This window comes from Elephas maximus, chromosome 9 (genome assembly GCF_024166365.1).
Source record: "Elephas maximus indicus isolate mEleMax1 chromosome 9, mEleMax1 primary haplotype, whole genome shotgun sequence".
Classification (NCBI taxonomy): domain Eukaryota; kingdom Metazoa; phylum Chordata; class Mammalia; order Proboscidea; family Elephantidae; genus Elephas; species Elephas maximus.
Window position 1 is genome coordinate 53,481,934 of NC_064827.1, and position 25,278 is coordinate 53,507,211.

Genomic DNA, 25,278 nt, shown 5'->3' on the forward strand with positions numbered 1-25,278 from the left:
TGTACTTCCCCAGAGATGCTCTTCTACTGGCTGTTTTAGATAGGTGTGGAACAGAAACAAAGATTAAGGCCAAAGACCTACTAGTGTTCAGGTACAGAAGTGGGCACAAGCAGTCAGAAACTTCAGCTCTGTGGAATAATAAGGATGGGAAATGTCCCAATTTGATGGGAGACTGCAAGCAGTCTCGTTACAAAAAGCTGACGGATGAAGCAAAATTCTCCCATGTGGACTTACAAAAAACTGTAGTAAGAAGCAGGGATGGCCTTACCTCTGAACCACAGCCAAGCTGGCCACAGCCTTCTAACTCCTGAATTGACCCAATAATGCTAATTCTGTTTTTGATTAGTGGTCTCAGCAGACAATGTCAAAACCCAAATGCCACCAGATAGAGTAGCAGTTTCACTTCTACCTAGGATGTAGAAAACTAGAAATAGGTTTCTCTAACTCTAACAACAAGAAAAAGCCAGATAATCTACAAAATCCTCACTATTTTTAAACTCAACAGGTATCTGAGATAAAAAGACAACCAAGTGGCCTGAAATCGAACCCTCCAAAGACACAAGATGCATCGGTGTCTTCACCATGGCAAGCTATGGGAGGAAGGAATGTCAGGTGCCTTACTAAAAGACAAGATTTCAGCTAACATTTTTAACGTACTGCTAAAGGCTGGATGTGGGCTAACGTAAGAGTACAGAACCCCAGGGAGCTGTAGATGCAAGAATAGTTTGCACCCATTTGTAGGTTGTTCTCCACAGACTGCCACTAGGTGTTCACAAGAAGGTTGGGGAAAAGATGAGAGAGGCAGGAGAAAACCTACCACAAGGAGCAGGCCGAGAGGAAGAGAGTGATCAGCACTGTCATAAAGGCACAGAGCCCTGCCTGAACCTTGTTCTTCAAAAACAAACACATATCATGCCCCTGGGGAAATAACAGTGTTATGTATGGTTTCTGTATGCTCTCAGATCATATCTGATTCGCTAATGTTCTTAAAACACAGATTTGTAAGTTACTATTCTGTATGCTTCTATAATGCTTTTTACACTGTCATAATGTTTTTATAATGCTTTTAAACACCTATGCATACGTCACTTATAATGTAAAGTTCTAAATAGAGAATTTCTGAACTTGGAATTAGTCTCTTTTACCATTAACTGTAAGTCATTAGAAAGCTGTTCTAACCTTGAAATTAAGGTAACAAACATGTGAAGTGGGTCGTAAATAACTTCCTGATATTGGGCTGTGCACCTGCGGTCTATGATAACAAAATGTAACATTAGTCAAATTTCTATAAATTAACAAAACATAAATGTGTCACTAAACAATTCCCATAATTTTTAATTAATTAACTTGGCCTTGAAACATGCAGTAACAAGAATATAAATATGTCATACAATTCTTTAATTGGCAATAAAACATAATATAAATTAACAAAACATAAATCTGGCATACGACAATTCTTTAATTGGCAATGTCTGTTGCCGTCAAGTCGATTGCGACTTACAGTGACCCTACAAGAGAGTAGAATTTTCCCATAGGGTTTCCAAGAAAGGGCTGGTAGATTCAAACTGCCGACGTTTTGGTTAGCAGCCATGCTGTTAACCACTATGCTGCCCAATTATAGTTGAATATGACAGCATACAGGGTATATAAACCTGTAGATTTCTGCTCATTTTCAGAGAAGACAGGAGCAAGAGTTCTCTTGCTCTTTTTCTGAAGACTGAGAAGCCTGCTGAGATACTACACGTACAACTGACCTCTGGCCCTAGCTACAGGGGACCTCCTCTGAGTTCCAGGGGCAATCAAGTCTCCTTCCTGAGACCACTCATTGAAGGTAAAAGCCTGAAGTGTAAAGATTTGGACTCTAGCATTTAAACTAACATTGTAATTGTCAATTCTGATTCTCCAATGATAAATGAATGTCTTGAAGTCTTACCTGTGTGCCTTGACTACCTCGCAATAAACTGAATGAATTTATGCATGACGAACCTGAGCATTTCTTTATTTACCAAGATAAAATCCTCCAGGACAAACAGCAAACTCTTTCATAACCAGGGCATAGATGAAGAGCCATCGTGGCTGGAGGAAGGTTGAAAGAAAAACCCTCTATCCTTGAAAAAGGAGCAAGAAACTATCCTGTGTCTATAAAAAAAAAAAAATTTTTTTTTTTTTTTTAGAAAACCAAAAAAAGAGGGCTGGTCTAGAACATGGAGAAAAACCCTCAAGAAACATGTTGTTGTTAAGCTTAGAGAACCACCAAGCAGGATGAATACTCCTCCCCAAAATATACTTAACCAGTTACTGTCAAGTCTATTCCAACTCATAGTGACCCCACGTGTGTCAGATCAGAACTATGCTTTACTGGTCATGGCTGATTTTTTTTAAGTAGATTGATTGCCAAGCCTTTCTTCTGAGGTATTTCCGCGTAGACTCAAGCCTTGAACCTTTAGATAGCAGCCAGGTGTGTTAACTGTTTGTATCACCCTGGAACTCCAGTTTGAGATCTTGCTGTTCTCATTAAGGAACCTAGAACAATGGCTGTAAGAACTGATAAAAAAAATTGCCATGTTTATGTTCTAAATTTGTTGTGTCCTGTCTGTTTTTCCAGTAAAATTTTGTGTTAAAAACCTTTTGCCAGCCAGTTTTGGGAATATTACATGACGCAGCAGGTGGTGTTATGAATAAAAAAGAAAGGAAGACAGGCTTAGGCAATGGAACTCGCAGCAGGAAAGAAAGGGAGAAAACTCCACACTGGACTTGGTTTGCCCTGAGAAATACTCTAAGTTCAGGAACACAGAACTGTGCAAGTCCCCAACAGTAACTTATATTTTCCAAGGATGAGTTTTCTCTACTGTATCAGCAAAAATACAACAGCTGCTAGTACAAATTATCAGTAGGTACTATGAAAAAAAATTTTTTAGTCCCTCCCCCTCCCCCCCCAAAAAATATTGAGTCAGCATTGAATAGCAATGTGCACAGGTCAGCAGGTGCTCCCTAGGTTTTAATAGATTCATTTGCAAGAGAGAAGTATACAGTCTGAAATCAGCTTAGCATGTAACTTCCTTTTCACTCTGAGTTCCCCAGGGGAAAAGGAACAGTAAACAATAGCTTCCAGTGCTGTCCCTGGTTGAATCCACATTTCAAAAGGCATTTCCTCATGGTTGGTCATATGGTTGCCTCTATCGCTAGGGCAGTAAGGATGGTGCATGTGGCTTGGCTGACTAGTCCTGATGTACTCTCCCCAACATTTTCAGTGTTCATGAAAAAGAAAAGAAATATGGAGATTTTCATGGCAGGAAAAGTTAAGGATAGCCATAAAAATTTTTCTATCTTTTAAGGAAGTGTTTTTCAAACTAGAGTTTACAACCCAGTGATGAGTTGTGAAATCAATTTAGTGGCTTGCAACCAGAAGTTTTATTTTAATAAAATAGAATTAATTTGAGTTAAATTAGCAAAGAGACTGGACTAGAACAGAAATAAATCCCAAAGAGTAAGGGTTAGTATTATTTCTTAAAACCTTTGTTTCAGTTGTGAACATTTTTGAGTGTATATATGTGTGTATGTATGCTGCATAAGAAATGTAACATGTATTTTTACTATGCATTGTGATAAAAATATTTGAAGAACACTCTTTTAGAATGATTACCTTTAAATAAAGTATAGCTGGGGTAGATTAGTAAACATCTTTGACTAACTCATGTCTAGACCTCTAAAACAGCTACATGACCAGAAAGGAAAGGGACTGGAAAAGATTTCTGTTCTTTTTTAAAACCAACAAAAATTTTGCACTAGAATGTAGGCCCACAAAAAGAAGTCCTGTGTTTATCCACTACTGAGTACACAAATTGTAGCATAACGCATGGTTCATAGAAGGCTCTCAACAAATGTTATGTGAATAAATGAATAAATGATTGCCTAGCCTAATAGCAGATTCTTACAGCCTTCATCATGAATCTCAAACCCTGTAAACCTGTCATCATACTACAAAGGGGAAACAACTTGCACAGATATCTCCTCTCCAGGCTGCACCTGGTTCATCCCCAGTCCCACTCCATCTGGAGAGAACAGAGATGAGAAGAGGAGCATCAGATCAGCGGCCTGTAGGGGTAGAGGAATGTGCTGGGATTGTACCTTCTACTTGAGAAACACTAAGGATACATCAAATGACAGAAATTATCAGAGGATTTTTTTTTAAGTAAAACTCTGACTTTTACGCAAATAAAAACAAATACCTCTAAAAAATTCTCTTTAAACTATTATTATGAATGAACCATTGTGATATAAAAGCCAGTTCCAAGGAGAATTCAAAGAGTGGACACATATCAAAGCAAGCAGGGATACGAAGTAAAAAATTTTAATAGATGCAAAACTGGCTTCTTTTGGTGGAGGATCAATTGTACCTCCAAGGGACTAAACTTTATACGTGCTGCTATCAGGTTTTACAGAAACCCTGGTGGCATAGTGGTTAAGTGCTAGGGCTGCTAACCAAAGGGTCGGCAGTTTGAATCCATCAGGCGCTCCTTGGAAACTCTATGGGGCAGTTCTACTCTGTCCTATACGGTCGCTATGAGTCGGAATCGACTCGACGGCACTGGGTTTGGTTTCGTTTTTTTGGATAGGGTTTTGCAATTCCTAAAGTTTAAAATGGCTTAAAGACAATGAAAGGCTCAAATCCACATAACCAGTTGCCCTGAAAGGGTGCAATAGACAATGCTTAGTTTTCCATTGAAAAGGCAAACAGTAATCTTTTTGTTATGTTTTACTCATTTCATGCCCTTTTACTATTTCTTCGTGACAGTCTTCTCCTGACCCGTGATCATAATACTTTCAAAGATTATCCTTGATAACAACAACAAAAAAAGCTGATCTCATTAATTTCTCTGGAAGGACTTTCTAGGCATTTGTCTCCATATATAAAGCCAAACTCTTGCTTTATGAGTTGTCATACCTGATTAAAAGAGCATTGTCCTCAAATGTGACGCTCCAGGCAATGCCTCGGTTACAGAATTTATAGAAATACGATATGACACATTCTTAATGGAACTCTTAAAATACCTATAATGCCATAAAATTCTGAATTTGGGTGGAAGGGCTCAGTGAGAAACATATATTACCTAAAAATGTTTCAATTCAGTTTACCAAAATAGGCTTTACTAAATTGTAATGAGTTACAGATCACTTGAGAAGAAATAGCTTTCTCATACAGCTAGAAAATTAGAACAATAAAACAACATCAACAATATTTCAAACAAATAACTACAATAAAATTTTCCTTATTAGTTCATTTAGTCCTATGCAATTAATCCTTGTTCCCTGGATCTTAGATTAGCCGTCTGTGTTCATTAAACTGTTTGCTTTTGGTCTGAAATTCCTGACTTAGTCCACTGTTCTGAAAATTGTCTAAGCAAAATAAACTCAGAAACCTAAACCAAAATGTCCGTTTAAGTACCAAGAATTGAAATGTACCTGGCATAGTACTCCTCTGTGACACCGTGATGTTGAAGATACAGATCCTGTCCTGTTGCTCATGGCAAAGTCTTATGCAGCAAGGGTTGAAGTAAAACAAACAAAAAAAACCCTGTAGGTTACAGAGATATAATGGCTGCAGTTAATTTATTCCTGTAGGCAATAATATCACCATGTAGGAAAATAAAATTCTCTACTGAAGTACAATACATAACATAACTATTTCATAAGACGTTTGATGAGTGTTTCGCTGAGAATAAAAACATGTTATAGACAATGAGAAGCATTGACAAATCCCTAGGAATTTCCCATAAGATACACAGTTTCTGAACTATTTACGTTGAAAACATTCTACCTACACCCATTTAGCCTGGGAAAGCTGAAAATTTCTCCTAATCAAACAACTCTTGCAGTGCAATTCTTATGATAGTAACACAACAGACAAACTGAATTATTTTTAATATCTCTTTATGAAGTAAAAAAAGAAACAAAACTTTGTGAGTTTTCGGAAGTTCTCCAGGGAATAACAATGATAGTTTTATGTGTAAAAGAGACTCTGAATTTTTCTTTTTTCCTAAATTTAGAGCTTTATTTTGGGAAAGTGACATCAAAGGTACAATCACAGGAGATTTGGGCATTTGGTTAATTTAAGAGTGTACGTGACTGAGAAACTACTGGTCACCTGTTTAATCAACATGGCAGTAAAACATTTTAAAATAAACATAGAAGATAACACTATTGTAAAGTATCTTAGTCCTTACATAAGTGAAAAACCTTAGTTCTTTGTGAGGTTTTTTTTTTCTTTTTTTCCTCCTGAAATTTCAAGGACATAATAACTATGACATAAAGCATAATAGATTATTCTAGTTAAAAAAAAAAAAAGAAAGAAAAAACCCCAAAGAAAGTCTTTCCTATCCAGGCAGATTTCACAAAAGATAATAACAACCATCCATACTATAAGTGAATGCGTTAATTAGTAAACCAAATAAGTCATCCCAGCAAAACTGAACAACTTTTGCTAAAATTTTAATATATTTTGTAGTTTCTTTGTACACTCAGTTATTCTAAACCAAAGCAAATAAAATTCATTTCCAAATTGTTCTTCGTTGTGCCCTTTCATATTCTAGAACAAAACAGACACTTTAAAACTGCAATTCTTAGTGATCTGTACAGTCAACACCATTTTCATTACTGCACAAGGATATTTGCCTTTTCAACCCTTTTTCTCAAGAGCGTACAATGGAGGTTACAAGAGGCTACATGACTAGTGATATTGCAGAAAAACCAAATGCAGAAGCAGACATGAGAACCCAGCTCTCTTCTACTTGTAGCAAGTCGGGCTTTTAAGAGATTAGCAAAAACGATACTGCATTCATAATATTTTTGATTTTCAAAATAGTTATTTTTCTTGAAAATGTTACTATGTTAATATGAAATGTGTTTGTCTTGGTTATTTCTAAATGAATCGATAAATATTTTAAATATTCTCTCAATTTTAATTTTAAGCACTTGGCTGCTAACCATAAGATTGAGAGCCCACCAGCTGCTCTCGGGAGAAAGGTATGGCAGTCTGCTTCCTTAAAGATTTACAGCCTTGGAAACCGTGTGGGGCAGTTCTACCCTGTCCTACAGAGTCTCTATGAGTTGAAATCGACACTGCAGCAATGGCTTCATAATCCACATAATAACACACAAAAAACAAATTTTTTAGGAGTTCTCAATAATTTTTAATTTTATGAAGTAGTCCAGAGACCAAAAAAAAAAAAAGCCAAGACATTGTTGTTGTGTTACTTGCCATCGAGTCCCTTCCAACTCATAGCAACCCCGTGTACAACAAAACAAAACACTGCCTGACGCTGCACCATCCTCACAATCATTGCTATGTTTGAGCCCATTGTTACAGCCAACGTATCAATCCATCTTGTGAAGGGTCTTCCTCTTTTTTGCTGACCCTTCTACCTTACTAAACATGAAATGATGTCCTTCTCCAGGGATAGATCCCTCCTGATAACATGCCCAAAGTACATGAGTCAAAGTCTCGCCATCCTCGCTTCTAAGGAGCATTCTGCCTGTACTTCTTCCATGACAGACCTGTTCATCCTTCTGGCAGTATGTGGTATAGTCAAGATTCTTCACCAGCACCATAATTCAAAGACATCAGTTCTTCTTCGGTCTTCCTTATTCATTGTCTAGGTTTCACATGCAACCAGGACATATATAGTTGAATTTCTCTGTCACAGTTGCTTGTCTCAACTATTCATATTAATTATAACTTCTACCCAAAGTCACTAACTTCTATTTCCCAGAGAAAACTGGAGGGTAGATAATTGAGAACTGTTTGTCAAATATAAGCATAACAGTCAGTAAACCTCATGAAAACAATAACACATTTTCTACAGCTGTATACATTGTCTCTTCACATTCTTCAAGTAGCAAAACCAAATACATTCATTAACATGACCCAAAGATACAGCCTCTCTGTAGCATATAAAGGAGTCCTGGGGTGGTGCAACTGGTCTCCAGGTGAGGCAAACAGTTTGCACTGAACTACTTGCTGCAGAAGAAAGGCCTGGTGATCTGCTTCCATAAAGACTACAGCCAAAACCCTATGGAGCAGTTCTCCTCTGTAATACCTAGGAGAGCCATGGGCGGAATTGACTCCACGGCAACAGGTTTGGTTTTTGCTTTTGGGTGGTGCAAATGGCTAATGTCTTGGCTTCTGACTGAAATCTGAAAGGCTCTAATTCATCCAGAGGTACCTCAGAAGAAAGCCCTGCTCATCTACTTCTGAAGAATCAGTCACTGAAAGCCCTGTGGAGCACAACTCTACTCGGATACACATGGCGTTGCCATGAGTCAGAATCACGTCTATGGAAACTGGTTTTGGTTTAGGACTTAGAAAACCGTATGAGTCAAAAGTGGAAGGACTGCTCCTCAGAAGGACACATGATTAACCAACATTAGTCTCCTTGATGAGAATTTCAATAAAAATGTGGGGAAGTCGAGGCGAGATGCACACTGCTCTCAATTCCCTGGTGCCTGCCTTCATAAAATCTACCATCTATCAGGATTAGTACCAGAATGTGTGTGTGTCTAAATATCTGTATATAAATCTCACTCATAGGTTGGCTTTGAGTCAAAATTGACTCAATGGCACACAACAACAATCTTTCTACCTACCTACCTATATTTATGGAAACCAGGAACAGGGGAGTTGAAATGCACTAAGTAAATTCCAGTGGTCTCCTTATATAACAATCTGACTTCAATTAATAAATTTTAAGTGTCACTAAAATTTGTATTCCAGCCAACTAGTAGTTACTAAATACCATCAGGATAAGCCCCTTGGGCCTGTGACACAAAATGTAATGGTAAAAACATAAAGTACGTCTTTGGGTCTGACTTGGGGCTCTGGATTCAGCAGTAAAAGAGTCACCTATGGGGTTCACCACAGTGTTACCAATTATTTTAATTTGCCCAAGCCTTTATTCATCTGACAAAGTAAAAATTTTACCTAGGATAATATTAAAAACTGCTTTATAATATCATCATCAGCTTACGCTCCTTCCAAAATAGCTTTCTGCTATTTCACGTAAAACAGAGGAGTTTGCTCCTAATTTATATCATATGCATATTCCATCCTCCCATATTCCTGATTCTAATTGTCTGCTTGGGCAAAACACAATCTCTTGATTTTCTTGAAATCCTTATTCATGGCATAGCATCTCTTACGTTTATTTATTGATCACCTACACTGTGAAGGCATTTTCGGTTCTGAAGATGCAATGACGAACAAAAAAGAGCAAAGGTCCTACCTTCCTGGAGCTCACATCTCATGAGGGAACACATAATAAATCAAAGCAACACACAAATAAATGCCAAGTTACAACTGTTACGATTTGTGTAAAAGGAGCATAATGCTATGAGGAGAGAGAGGTTGATTTTAAGGGGTTGAGAAACTGATAAAAAAATGTTGTGAAGTGAACCAGCATTTGGATAGATATTTGAATGGACGTAAGAAAAAACACATTCCCTTAAAGTAGAAAACAAATAAGGCATTAAAAAAAAATCTATAATCAAATCTCAGCATTCTGCAACATGATCTTTTGTTAATATGATTGAAGCACATAATTTTATTAAACTAATTATAATAGCCTGGTTCGTCTTAAATAGCCATTACCATTTTTTTTTTTAATCTTGCTTTTTGATTATGTTTTACTCCTTCCAGGTTGTACTTACGTTGCTTCCTTATCTTCTGAAATTCTAATGTATATTATCAGCATTTAATAATAATTCCATCTGTTGGCTATGAATTCATAAATGTAAGTAATAGATTTATTTCCTTATATTAACGAGGTCAGTGAATAACATGAGGGATTGTAAACATCTGGATTGAAAATTCAAGACCTTTGAATCAAAGTGTTTAGTTTTTACTTGATGTAAATCTTAGTAAATCAGAACCCTAGGCTATTTGCACAAGTAACATGTCTCTGAACAAATTGATGGCATAAGTATGATAAACTGTTTGTATGCATAAAAGTTCTGAATATTTACTGGAATTAACTACAGCAGATGTCACATTAACATTTGGCAAGAAACAGCCCGTATGAATGATTGGAGAAAGTAAATAGTCTCCAGGGTTTTAATAGACTGTGTGTACAGACCAGAGACTTCAGAAAGCTATTGAATATGGAAATATATGAGCTGGCATTGTGCCTGTTAACTGTATCTTGAATGAATGAGTCAAAGTAAAAACCAATGATTCATGAAAGTTGGGGTTTTTCTTCTTCTTTATAAATCCCAGAAATATGTGTTTCATCAAAAAGATGTTAATATTTCTTTGGGATTTGTGGAAAATGTTAGAAAAATAATAGGAAAACAATCTAAATGCAGAAAAAAGTTATTAAATATCTGAGACACAAAGACCCATAATATACACAAATATTCCATATTTTTACTACCAATTGCTGTTGAGTTGATTCTGATTTGTGGGGACCCCCTATGTGTCAGAGTAGAACTGTGTTCCATAGGATTTTCAGTGGTTGACTTTTTAGAAGTAAATCGCCAGGCTTTTCTTTCAAAGTGCCTCTGGGTGGATTTGAACCACCTTTCAGTTACCAGCTGAGTACGTTAACCATTTGTACCACTCAGGGACCGTTCATTGTTTTTATCATTAGGAAATTTAAAATTCACCAAGAGTATCTGAAATGTTCTCCACATGGTTAAAGTAAACCATTATTAACATTTGGATGACATAAAAGCTGGATTAGATGAAGGGGGATAATACAGAAGTTGAAAGAATGCAGAATAAGGACTATAGAAGATAAAGACTTTATATCCATATTTCACTACTATGAAGTTGAACACACTTGGGTCAACTCTTTAACCCTTCTGATTTGTACTCAGTTATAAAATGGATTGTTATTGTTGTTAGGTACCATCGAGTCAGTTTCAACTCATAGTAGGTCCATGTGACGGAGTACAACTGCCCCATAGGGTTTTCTAGGTGGTAATCTTTATGGGAGCAAATCACCAGGTCTTTCCCTCACGGAGTCACTAGGTAGGTTTGAACTGCCAACCTTTCTGTGAGCAGCCAAGTGCTTAACTGTTGCACCACCAGGGCTCCTATAAAATGCATACCTTACAGGTTTTATTTTAATTTATTTTTAAGCAGTCAAGTTATATATGTGGTGTTTATAACAGTTATAGTAAAAATTTTATCAGTAATAGAGATATACAGAATTGGGAAGAGGTAACCTGACTAAATAAAATTACATTTGGAACTTTGATGCTATCCCATCTTAAAGAACCGATCCCACTACCTCCCTCCCCCACTAAAAAAAAAAAAAAAGAAAGAACATAGAACTTCAGAACTAAAATATTTGATGGTCACAGTAGTTTGTGGTTTAAGGTTAGGCTTTTTTTTTTTTTCTTCCTACTGATCTTAGGAGTAACAAATCCTACATATATTCAGGGTAAGAGTTAAAAGGTAAAAGCAATCGTGGAAAAACAAAACAAAACGGTTGGTCATCTAGACAAACTGAGCATGCGAGGAAGATCATTTCAACAGAACACGCATCTACCATAAACACACTCTTTTCTAGCACGTATGCACTATCAGTGTTAACAACATCTTCTAGAATTGTTATGGCTATATTGACTTGAAAAGATATCACTTGACAGTACAAATAACAAGGGTGAATAAAGCAAGCTAAAATTATTTATTTCCTCAAACCCTTTAGCCATACAGCTAACTAATCAGAATTCCTTGACGGGAAGATTTTAAGGGTAAGCTAGGGAAAGTGAAGCCTAAATATCACAAGAAAAAGAAGCAATAGGGAAGCTATCAGCTAACTTTTCTAATAAATTATAGAAAATGTACTCTGTTTTATTGTATGCAGACTTACAAATTAAGATCTCAGATCGTATTTCTCATTTTCACCTTTTCTATATTTCCAGGAGGAATATCTGGCATTTCTTCTCATTAATAGTAATGACTTCGTGTGAAAGACTTGGATTTTGAATTATCCAGTACTGTTAATGGTATCTTTGAGGGGGAGGGTATTCTCCATGTCTAATGATGTCAGCTTGTTTATTTAAAAAAAAAAAAATTGGTTTTCCATGTTAATATAAGAAGAAAACTTCTTTGAAAAATAATTTTGTCAGGCTAATGTGAAACTTTTTCCACAGTAAACTATTAGATTTCTGCCAGTCCTCCAAATCAGACTTAATCACCATATTCTCTCTAACATTTTGGTCATGCCCTCAGGGAACTTTTGTCCTTATTCTATATATATTTTTACATCTCACCCACTAGATTGTAAACTACTTAAAGGCTAGAATGAGTGTTACTCATCTTTGTCCATCATATTTCAGTAAGCACCAGAAATATTTTTGAATGAATGTGAAAGAATCTTAATAAAAAAAAATACGTAGCATTTTACAACTCCCCATAGAGGCAAAATGCAGTAACATATAGTTTGTCTTACCATTCCCACACATGCACAAATATGGCTATAGCATATAGGGATTCAGTACACTACGGAATCAAGAGAAGATACTGACCCTCAGAGACCTGTAAAAAATTAATGCACAGCTGGAGTATTAAATATGAGATCATGAATCTTGTTTTCCCTAGGCGAATATGAACCAAACCACCCAGGGAAGATAAGAGAAACATTAAACATAATGATGTTGAGGAACAAGTGAATATGAAACAAAGTCATGAGCAATTGCTTTAGGCTGGGAGCTATGTAGTCTTTTCTAACTGAAAATCAGCAAATGAGTACCCAGGGGAGAAAACTGTAGAGTCACGGGATACCTACTAGGAGGACTTCAGCTCATGAATAAATCAAAAGCCAAGATTTGAACCAATGTGATCGTAATTCAGCAGAGAATGAATCAATCAAGCTGCCCCTGGAAACTGGGTCTAGGATGTGGAAAGGAGGCCAAACACTATGATGCATATGGATGAGAATATAACCTCTATTGCCTCCTAGGGTGTCTTAAAATTATAAGAAGCCCCCAAAAGCACCTAATTGCCCCCTTAATATACAGTATTGCCATTAGTGGTAAGGTTACTGGGAAAAATCCCGAAACATGGGCTGAGAAGTCTAGTCTTTTTCTACTGGCACATATAAAAATAGATAGAAAAATCAAGGGCCATCTGCTACCAAGATCACATGGAGTCCTTCCCTATTGCATATGTGGGTATGGTGTAGCTGGAATACAGACTCATGTTAACATTACCCAATATTTTTTAGAAGAATAAATTAGCAATAGTGTCATCACTAATTAGGCAAATTAGAAAATGACCCTTAAAGTTTGAAGGGGGAAAGTTTCTCAGCACATTAAATTTGAAAACTCTGTTTTTTACACAATTAATAGTAACTGGATGACTCTTACAATGCTTTTATTGCCAAAAAGCATTTGCAGTACTAGTTGATGAATAAGGTCCCCTACTTCATCCTCAAAAAACATGGAATTAAAGTTTTCTGGTGAGAATAAAATATGAAATCAAAACAATGAATCAGAGCACAACTATAAACAGTACACCTAAAAAGAGAATGGCACTAAGGCTAAACTTGATAGCGAATTGACTTAAAAGTTTATGATGGCTGGTGAAAGTTAGCACTTCTTAACATAGGAATTATAGAGACAAACTTTGACACTGTCCGTCCATTCTTTTCTGTAAATTCTGTGCTAATATCCTGATCAACTTTTCCAATCTATTACAATTATGGATGGCAACATATGGATATCAACTCTGATGTCATTAAACCAAACATCTCAAATAAGGTAGGCTAATATGACCTGTAAAACATGTTGTATTTGGTTCACGCAACTTTCAAAATTGAACTTACATTCAAAAACTAGGATTTTTCACATAAATCTAAATTTTGAACTTCTCTTGAAAGATCAGATCTGACAACATTGGGGCAGCATTTCTGCATGATGTGACATCAATCTTGGTGATAGCTACAAAGTGGTTAACTCTTTAGATGGAGCATGCACCCTCCAGTTTGTTAGCCCCCACCATTCACACACAAAACCAATGTCATTCATTGATATTATCTGACTAAATCCATGAAGAAGTAGAAATTCAAATCCCTTGAACCAATCTGAAGTCCTAGAGGCTTTTGAATAAGGTCCAATTACCAGCAAATATTTTAAGTCTTGATTTTAAGACTTTAACAGATATAAATTATCAGTAATGTTTTTGTGGGCTCCTAAAGAATTTGCAAGTAAGTGAGCTGATACGTAATTTTGTGTTCAAACATAGCGTCTCTTAAATACAAAGTTTAATCTGTATGATAATTTAAGGATTTTGATAGTGTATAATCGTTGATAAAAAAATACTAAATCATTAATTTTCTATCAATAACTTCCTATTTTATATAGCACGATCTTTCATCCTAACAGATATGTTTAATGAGTAAGGCAGTGATATGTTAAGAACTTTTTTTTCATGCTCTTTATAATCAGAATAGATTCTTCATAGACAATCACATTAAGAGCTAATTTTGATTTAGGAGAGTGTGAAAACATTCAAAGGAAACCATAATTCTAGTAATGGACGTGGGGGGATTAGGGACAGATACGTTTTCTATTTGGGGGGGTGAGTGATGAGAGATTGAGAGATACAAGGTATTTGAGAGACAATCCATAATAGAGATATGCTTTATTTGAAAATTTTTTCATTCACTGGGAAAGTGTATGACTAAATAGTGAAAAATGGTATTATAATGTTCTGAATAGGGACACCTAATCACTGGTACCACTTTGTTTCTCTTCTATTCATACAGTCTTAAAGAAGTCCCACTCCTGGCCTATATAGTATACCCAATAGTTCTGATTCTTGTTCATCGTAATATAATCATTCACTTAAGGGAGGGGCACTTTTCTAGACCCTGCCACTTTGACTTCTTAACTGAGCTAGAATGAGACTGTGAGCTGTTTGATGACAATTATATTTAGCTATCAACCAAACTGCTAAGAGTAGCACAGCATTAGTTGAAATGCACCATTCCCCGTTAAACGCTTACACATCACCTTCCCTCAAATCTGCTTCTTCATCTCCATTACTAGGGATCTGGGGATTGGCATTATATATCCTATTCTGGCATTCTGTGATCAGTAGCACCCCAATGATACTATTTTCTCAGACTTCTCACAATTAACAAAATGTTCCAAATTATGTATGTCCTCTGAAATGTAAACATATATATATTTAAATACATATAAAATAAATCTAACATTCCAGAAAGAGAGAGCAATAAACTTGTAAAATTTTAGGAAATGTGGTACAAGGTAAGGCAGAAAGGCAAAGAACTAAGCAAGGAGAGAGAATTGTCAGTTTTCTATCACTGACATGGGAAAGGATGAGAGAAGCAGTTATCTGCTCTGCAAGTTGTGGTATTCATTCAACTATGGCTCAACTTTTTATTAAAATATGGCTTCTCAGGAAACATCAACATATAATCATACCAGTACTTTGTTCTTCAAAAATTTGAAGAAAAAAATGAGATGAAATTAAGAAAGACAAGAAACTTCCTGTTTCTTGTTCCCCCTACTTCTTACGTGCCTTGCAGCATTCTGTTTTGTATTACACTCATTTTTGTACTGTAAAGCATCCTGCTGGGAAACTTTTGAGGGCAGGACTATTCCTCTGCTCATCGCTGGTGCCTTACAGATTCATATTAGGTATTCCATAGATGCTTGTTGAGTTTATACAAATTAAAACTGGTGTGCACATTTGGATCTCTAGGCCGGAAAAACTTTCCCATTTCTGTCCCCCAAATCATCCTACATACTTCTAAAGTCTCAATTTGATGTCACCAGTGAGGGAGACTCACACCTGGCTCCCCAGGAAATCATGGCCTTACTCTCTAAAAACAACCCACTCCCTGAAACTTTTTCTTGTGTGATCCAGTTCTTAGTCACCATCTCCAAGAGAGGCAGGAAGTGTTGCCCAACCTCTGAGAATCTTTACACTGAGGGGGGACCTTCAAAAGACTGACGTGTTGCTTTCCTTTTAAGGCCTAGCTTCTCATGTAGATTACATCTGCTAGTTCCAAAGATTCACATTTTCTTGGATCCTAGAGCCTCCATTCCCAAATGACAAATTAAACATGAGCTGTTATCCCAGGCAGTTTTCCCTCGAAGCCGTAACTGCTAGAAATATAACAAAAGTACAAGAAGATAAATATTTAAGCATTTCTAAAAGGAATTCATGGACTTGACTCCAAAAAAAATTCATTCAATTTATACCCGAAATATTTTTGGCAAAATCATTATTAAATATAATTCTTTTGGGAACATATTTTCAGTTAGAACTCACAAAGCATTATTTTTTAAGTTTCTTTTTTAGATGGTACTACATTGCATTTATGATCAAGTTCAAACGTGCTCCACAACTGATATATGAGTATTTGAAAACACTTTCATATCTTTTGAATCGAGTAAGTCAATCATTCAGCCTAATGCACACGACAACCTTCCATGGAATTTAGCCTTGCTCGAGGGGGCGGCCATTTTCTACACCACATTACCCTGCTTCTCTGTCAGATGTGATTCCACCAGGGAGAAGGCACCTGGCTCAAGAGTTACCAATCCGTCATTTGAACAAAAGCCGAAAGCAAGAGAAGTGACCCAGTATAAAACTATTCCAAATAAGGTAATGATGCCCAAACTGGTCAGTCAAATTCTCTCTTTCTGGAATGTTAATGTGAAATAGAAGACAGCTAGAGAATTGTTAGCTAGAGAAGTTTTAAAAGGTCCAGAGAGGCAATGAGACAGCAAGGACCGTTAGGACCCATGAGTAAAGAGTAATTTTGACTAACCTCTTGGTACTGTTTCTTCAGCTATAAAGCGAGTCTGATAACAATAATGCCATCTTTACAGGTTTATTTTGATAATTAATGAGATAATGCAATCATTCCTAGGTGTCTGCAGGGGACAGGACCCCTCTGGATACCAAAATCCACAGATGCTTATGTCCCTTATATAAAATGGTATAGTATTTGCATATAACCTAGGCATATCCTCCTGTATACTTTAAATCATCTCAAGATAATTATAATACCTAACACAATGTAAGTGATATGTAAATAGCAGAACAAAGGGTAAACACAACACAAAAACCGTCCAGTAAATTCCAACTCATAGCGACCCTACAGGACAAGGTAGAACTGTCTCATAGGATTTCCAAAGAGCAGGTGGTGGGTTTGAACTGCTGACCTTTTGGTTAACAGCCATAGCACTTAACTACACACAACACAGATAGTGAACAATGCTCAAGGAGTGCTGGAGAGAGACTGAGGTCTGTGAAATGGCGGGAGGTTACAGCTGGGTATACCTACACATCATTTCATTCACTTGGATTCAGTGTAGGGCTCAGCTAGCAGCAAATTTTTTGCTTTTTGGAACTTACTTTGTTCTGCCTCCCCTCCCCCCCACCCCCAGTATTTTCAGTCCATGCTTGGTTGAATCTGTGGATGCAAAACCTGTAGACATGGAGAGCGGACTGTACTTATAAAGTTCTTAGCAAAGAATCTGGCATATAGTAAATGCTCATGAAAGTTAAATACTGCTCATTTATCACAATGTATTATAGTAATTGTTATTATAGTAATTGTTATTAGCTGTCTATTCTACCACTGGTATCCCTGGGAGGTGAAAATGGTTAATGCTCTTAGCTGCTAACCGAAAAGTTGAAGGCTCGAGTCCCCCCAGAGGAGACTCAGAAGAAAGACCTGGTGATCTACTTCTGAAAAATCAGCCATTGAAAACTCAGTACCAGACTATGGGCTTCTTGGGGGGAGGGACTGCCTTGTTTATCTCTGTATCCTGAATTACTAGGTCAGAACCTAGCATAATGCTCAGCACGTGGCAGACACTTCAGTAAACATCGATTAAAAAAAACACTGATTTAGATGAGTGAAATAAAGATCTTTTTACCCTTGAGCCATCTTCCTCATTTTTCCCTTCGCACCAATGCATCTGTCTCATCATACCTGAGGACCCAAAGAGAACTGGTATATTCCAATATCCACCCGAGGTTTAGTTCACTTTTAGATGGTGTAGGAACCAGCCCAATTTCTTACTTTTGTTCTATATTAAAAATTGCATATACTTCTAGCACTCTCAGTCAGATCTCTCAATAAATCTGACTCAAGCAGTTGAGTCAGATACTTAGAATGGAGGACAGATGGAGTGTAGGCGAGGTGAGTATAAGATGTAGTGTCAATGAGAAGGAGAAAGAATAATCTTCACTTATCAGTTAGATTACTGGTAGAGATTTGACTAAATAAATAAATAAAATCTCAGAATTTTGGGTCTGTAAATCATGTTAGAGTTCACCTAGTTCATAACGTTGGCTTTATAGATGAGGAAACTGAGATCTGGATAGGAGAAATAATTTAAAAGACATTAGAAATCTTCTCATTGACAGAGCTGGGACATAAATACATGACTCCTGATGGCCAATAGTCCTTCTTCTATGTCACACTGCCTAGCAGTATATTGTGCATGTTTATAATGTAATATGAGATGCTTGGGCTATTTTAATAGTAGGACAAAGTTGAAAACTCATGGTCTTAGGTTTAACTTTATTAGAGGTAAACAGCTATTTAGTGCATCCTTTGGGAGAAAATAATCCCAGCAGTAACGATGCTCTTTTCATCATTGTCTATAAATGTACTAAATTATTTATTAAAGAATATCATAGATGTCAACCTGAATGAAAAACTGATAGCTTAAAATGCTTTAATTGATTTGATTTACACATATTGTCAGAGACAACCTTTATGAAAGAATATTTAATAATTAAGTCCTTGTCAGAATGGCTAAATGTCACTATAAAATAAACTAGCAGTCCAAATCCCTTGGGACAGTTTTGATATGTCACCAGCTCTCCTGGGAAGGGAGACTTTTGAAGCACCATATTTGCAAAATGTAGCCAATGTAGCTGGTTAATAGAATCGATAAGTTTCACTTATGGAGCTGAGATTAATGGGCCAGGCAAAAATCCTAGCTAGTTACGGGAAGTAACAAGTAAGTGCGTTTCAGGGACAATATGGATAAAAATGGATTATTTTAGTGAAGAGTCAAAAGTGTAGTTAAATAGATGACCTAAAAATCCTTTTACTTTCCCCTCCCTCCTCTGCTTCTCCTGTCTGTCTCTTTCCTTTTTCTTCTCCCTTCCTTTCTTTGTCTTTATTTCTCCAAAGAACTCCAAGCATTATTAATCAATTGTGGTGCTTTAAGCACTCCTTGTTGTCTTTTTCCTTTCTACTTCTGACCATCAATGCTGCTAGATGAGCATTAATTTTATAAGAGAAAAATATTTCTTTGTAACATTTCCATCATTTTATGATTTATATCGTATTTTAGCTCACTGGACAGCTTTGTTCAAGGAACTTCAGTAGTAAATATCCTCTAGCTCTAAAGCTCTTTATAATAAATAAATAAATGCAGTTTATATTTGGAAGATCTTTTCTAGATGTCACATATCAGACCAATATCCATAATTTTACCTGTGTTTCAGCAAAACAATATGTTTGGGACCATCTCTAGAAAATACGCTGACATTGTCAATGTTAGTATGTCAGTGTTAGATCTGTACCCAAACCAAACCAAACCAAACCCATTGCTGCTGAGTCGATTCTGACTCATAGCAACTGTATAAGACCCCCAAAATGAGGAAGGCCAATATAAAGATGCCCCCTAGTCATTGTATTATATCATCCTGATTTCTTAGTATAAGTTTTCATTATCTGTTTTCTCATGTTTGTTTATTTATTTATGATCTGCCATTTACAATAGAACAGACTGTTGCATTTTTCACTACTCTATCAGTTTTAAAAGATTGCTGGCAAATAAACACTCAATAAACATTTGTGAAAGGAAAATATTGGCAATGCTTAATAAACTCAGAAAAGGAATGTTATGGAGGTAGATGGGAAAATAGACATACCGACAGCAGTAGCTTGTAACCACCTACAATGGCCCAAAGATAACTTGTTCATATTATTATGAATAACATAACTTCCTCCTTTTACTTACTAATTATGGGTTCTCATTCAGTCATATCTGAAGATTTCTCAGTCCAGAGAGTCTGCACTGCTGGAAGACATAACTGTGAATTTAAGACTTTTGACTGAGTTTATATAGAAATCTATTGTGAGATGGTGGTGTTTTAGGGTAAGTTTTTTTTCCTGGGTTCTCGCCATTCTTTGTCACATATAAGACTAATTGTTCTGGACAAGTAGGACTGAGAATGAGTACCTGAACCATGGTAAATTCTGTAAGTTAATGCCCTCCTATGGAGTAACTGAGGACAGCCAGATGGTCTCACCTGGCAACAACCTCCACTTGTGGGAATAATTGTTGAAGCTCTGTTAAAGCTTACTTAGGAAAACCATTGCTTTTAAGTAGGTTGAGAATAAGCCTAGTGAAAACAATTTATACATTTTTCCCAAAAAATATATAAGTAGGTTGAGAATAAGCCTAGTGAAAACAATTTATACATTTTTCCCAAAAAATATACAATATTGGTATAAGTGAGTTGAAATGTTATAGAATGCAAACTAAAAATGTTTAAGCAAAAAAGTTTTCATTGTATAAGGAAATACATGATCAGGGCATGCTAGTCTAAGTGGGGGCAAGAGGAGTATAAAATGCTAAAAAAAAAAAAAAAGTTGCCAAAACAGGGTCTACTGAAAAAGACCACAAATGCATAAACGACAAGACAGCATCTTATCCTTTAAAGAATAAAGGACATTTTTTTAAGGAGTGGTCACATTCAAGACTAGGACTGTAACACAATGGGCAAAGGATTTGAAGAAATACAGAGCTCATAAACTCATGAAAAGTGCTTAACAGTATGAGTCATTGGGGGGAATGCAAATCAAAATTACAACGAGGTACTACTTCATACCCACTTGCATAGCTAAAATAAATAAATAAAACAAAATAAAAAGTGTTTAAGAGGATATGGGAAATTTGGAACCCTTCTATATTTTTGCTGGCACTGGAAAATGTTATGGCCCCTTTGGAAAACAGTATAGCAGTTCCTCAAAATATTAAACTTAGAGATACCATGTGACCCACAATTCCAGTCCTCAGTATATATCCAAGAGAACTGAAATATATGTCCACAAAAAACTTGTGCACACGTGTTCATAACAGCATTACTCGTAATAGCCAAAGAGTGGAAACAACCCAAATGTTCATGAACTGATGAACGGAAAAACAAAATGTTACATATTTATACAATGTAATATTATTCAGCCATAAAATGAAGTATTGATCCATGTTACAATATGGATAATATAGGAAACAGCATGTTAAGTGAAACAAGACATACATAAGAGACAATACTTTGTAGGAATCCATCTATATGAAATGTCCAGAATAGGCAAATCCATGGAGGCTGAAAGTAGATTAGTTGCCGGATGTTGGGAGAAGGAAGAAATAGGATATGACTGCTAAAAGGGATGCTGTTTCTTTTTGGAGTGATGAAAACATTCTAAAATTATATTGTGGTGATGGTTTCACAACTTTGAATAAACTAAAACTCACTAATTATACGTATTCAAGAGGTGAATTTTAAGGTATATGAATTATATCTCTATACAGCTGTTACTGACTATGCAAAGGCATTTGACTATGTGGATCATAACAAATTATGGATAACATTGAGAAGAATGGGAATTCCAGAACACTTAATTGTGTTCATGAGGAACCTTTACATAGATCAAGAGGCAGTTGTTCAGACAGAACAAGGGAATACTGATTGGTTTAAATTCAGGAAATATGTGCGTCAGGGTTGTATTCTTTCACCATACCTATTCAACCTGTATGCTAAGCAAATAATACAAGAACCTGGACTATATGAAGAAGAATGGGGCATCAGGATTGGAGGAAGACTCATTAACAACCTGAGTTATGCAGATGACACAACCTTGCTTGCTGAAAGTGAAGAGGACTTGAAGCACTTACTAATGAAGATCAAAGATCACAGACTTCAGTATGGATTGCACCTCAACAGAAAGAAAACAAAAATCCTCACAACTGGACCAATGAGCAACATCGTGATAAATGGAGAAAAGATTGAAGTTGTCAAGGATTTCATTTTACTTGGATCCACAATCAACAGCCATGGAAGCAGCAGTCAAGAAATCAAAAGACGCATTGCATTGGGTAAATCTGCTGCAAAGGACCTCTTTAAAGTGTCAAAGAGCAAAGACGTCACCTTGAAGACTAAGGTGCGCCTGACCCAAGCCATGGTATTTTCAATTGCATCATATGCATGTGAAAGCTGGACAATGAATAAGGAAGACTGAAGAAGAATTGAAGCCTTTGAATTGTGGTGTTGGCAAAGAACATTGAATATACCGTGGGCTGCCAAAAGAACGAACAAATCTGTCTTGGAAGAAGTAAAACCAGAATGCTCCTCAGAAGCAAGGATGGTGAGACTGGGTCTTACATACTTTGGACATGTTGTCAGGAGGGATCAGTCTCATCATGCTTGGCAGAGGACAGGGTCAGCGGAAAAGAGGAAGACCCTCAATGAGGTGTATTGACACAGTGGCTGCAACAATGAGCTCAAGCATAACAACAATTGTGAGAATGGCTCAGGGCTGGGCAGTGTTTCGTTTTCTGTTGTGCATAAGGTCACTATGAGTGGGAATCGACTCGATGGCACCTAACAACTAACAACAACAGAGCTGTTATCAAAAACAAAAGGATACTGATGATGCATAATGTTGATGAAAATTAGGGACAAATGAGGAAAAGGCTGGAGTCAAGCTCATTTATTAAGAATTACAACTAGTTTCCTAGCAAGGAAGACTAGGAAATTGATAACAGAATGAACTCTGATTCTGGCCCTTATCCTAGCCCTTATACACAAATATGCTTAATGAACTTTGTAGTTTTCATTACAGAATACAGTCTCAATTTCTTCCTACTGTCTTTTTAAGTTCTATAGTGGAAGAACCCTTTTAGGCATTGCCATAATTCAATACTGGCCAGAGAGCACTCAGGCATGACTATATTCTGTGCCAAGAGTAGACAAATATAGGTAAATACCAAGTAGCAAATGCTGGCATAAAATAAGAATTATTTATCTCTGGATCTTTGAACCATCACAAAGTCATGTGATTTAGCTTATACACAATGTCAAAAGGTAAGAAATATTTTCAAGCTGTAGCATCAAAAATATGCTGAATTCAGAAAAAAAAAAAAAAAAAAAACATTGCCATTGAACAGATTCCAACTCATAGTGACTCTATAGGACGGAGTAGAACTGCCCTATAGGGTTTCCAAGGAGTGGCTGGTGATTCAAACTGCAAAACTTTTGGTTAGCAGCCAGACTCTTTAACCAATATGCCACCAGGGCTGCAATTCAGAAAAAGATGATAGAATACTATCTTAGTATAGGTTCTCTAGAGAAGCAAAATCAGTGAGACATATGTATATAGAGAGAGAGAGATTTATCTCAAGGAAATGGCTCATATGGTTTTAGAGGCTGGCAAGTCCCAAGTCTGTGGGTCAGGGGTCAGGCTGGAGGCTTCTTCTAACTCACATAGATGCAGGACTGATGAATCCAAGATTGGCAGAAAAAACAGCAGGCTGCTGGGTCACAGGCTACAGAGGCTGATTAATCCTGAGATGGGCAGGAAAGACAGCAGGCCTCTGGCTCAAGTCCCAAGACCTGGAGGTCAGATGATGACAAGCCTGATGCAGGATTCAGACCAAACAAGCTTTGCCAGATGTCCATACATATATTGGATGCAGGCCATACCCACGAGGAAACTCCCTTTAAGACTGGCTGATGACATTATATCACATCATGGAGATTGACTACATCATTATATAATTGCCAAATTCCATCATTACATAACTTCCGAACTGCATCATTACATGACCGCCAAACTACATTATTACATAACTGCCAAACCACTGAGAATCCTGGCCCAGCCAAGTTGGCACACAACCTTAATCATCACAAATACAAAAGAAAATGCAATGGCAGAAGGAGGAAGCAGCTTCATTTCTACATTATACAGACAGATGGGACAGAGAAAACATAACTATAATTTGAGGCACTTGTGAGAAAGCGTGAGCAACAAAGAGTGCCTGATGCAAAATCTGGCTAAGAAAGGCCTACTTTCACTCATCCCTTATATTCATCCTGATGTGGCATATTGCATACTTGTGCAACTGGCTTGAAATAATTTTTAATCCATTCACCATTTTATGTTAGCTCTACAGAGTTTGCCTAATAACTTGAGCATGCTGTGTTTGGTAGTTGTTATACAGCCTACTTGTAGAAATAACATGTTATGAATTAAGTTATTTTCCCAGAGAGTTTTAAACAACAGTCTCATTGACTGGTACTGGAATCCAAATGTAACAACTTACTTGCACTGGTTCTTCTCAAAACTTCACAAAAAATGAGCTGTTCCCTGCTAGATTTTAAAAAAGGGCAGTAATAGGTACACTCTTAATTCTCCAGCAAGTAAAAATTAAGATATTAGCATACTTCTCAATATAGTGGCTCCAGAGTTCAACATAGTGCCTGGCCCAGAGCAGACTCTCATCAATATGTCTGTTCGAACAAATATGATTGCATATACATTTGTTAGTACTTACATTAGTAGTGGGAACCTTGTATAGGATCTTTTTGAGCATGTCCCCTGAAAATATCATGGGGTTGTCATGTAGTTTTTAAATTTATAAATTGTAAACATCTTGTGAAAAAAGGAGTGGGGGTGGTGTCTGACCCCCTCTAGCATCACAAGAGGGGAGAAGAATCAAGATCAACAGCCCAAGATTGATTCTTATGAGGCAGAGGTCAGACATGCCTCCTTTCTCCATCATCTTTACCAATTCCGACACCAACCATCCCTCCTATGGCACTCTCTACTTTTCTTCTGAGTTTGATAAGTCATTGTAATGGCCACACAGAACCCACTCACAGACAATACACATGATTATAGGATTTATTAGGGAAGTAACAGGTTACAATTTAGGTTTAGGAATGCTCAGGATACAGTCCTTCCATCAGGACAGCCTCTTCCCAACCGAGCTCACAGGCATACCTCTCCCTGGTCCTCCGCCTCTGTCCAAAGGCACTCAATTTTCTCACTCCATTGGCCAGGAAGCCCACTGTGCTGTCTCCTGTGGCTCTCTCCTGCTGTCTCTCCTGCAGTTTCTCCTTCATTGGTGGTGGTGGGATCTTCTTTTTCCTGCCTCTGGGATAGTTCACCTCAAGCCCAGCGGGATGGCAAAACTGACCAATCCCTT

The 25,278-nt window shown here is 36.9% G+C and overlaps 1 protein-coding gene across 1 annotated transcript in view; it reads right to left on the bottom strand.

Moving 5' to 3' along the window:
• Nucleotides 1-1,085: 1,085 nt before the first annotated feature.
• Nucleotides 1,086-25,278, bottom strand: part of LOC126082428 (uncharacterized) — a 91,226-nt gene continuing 67,033 nt past the window's right edge. The window contains exons 3-4 of the mRNA XM_049894955.1: nt 5,464-5,575; nt 1,086-1,252 (exon numbers count right to left, since the gene is read on the bottom strand). Coding sequence (XP_049750912.1) covers nt 1,086-1,252; nt 5,464-5,575 — 279 coding nt within the window. The remainder of the gene's footprint in view (nt 1,253-5,463; nt 5,576-25,278) is intronic.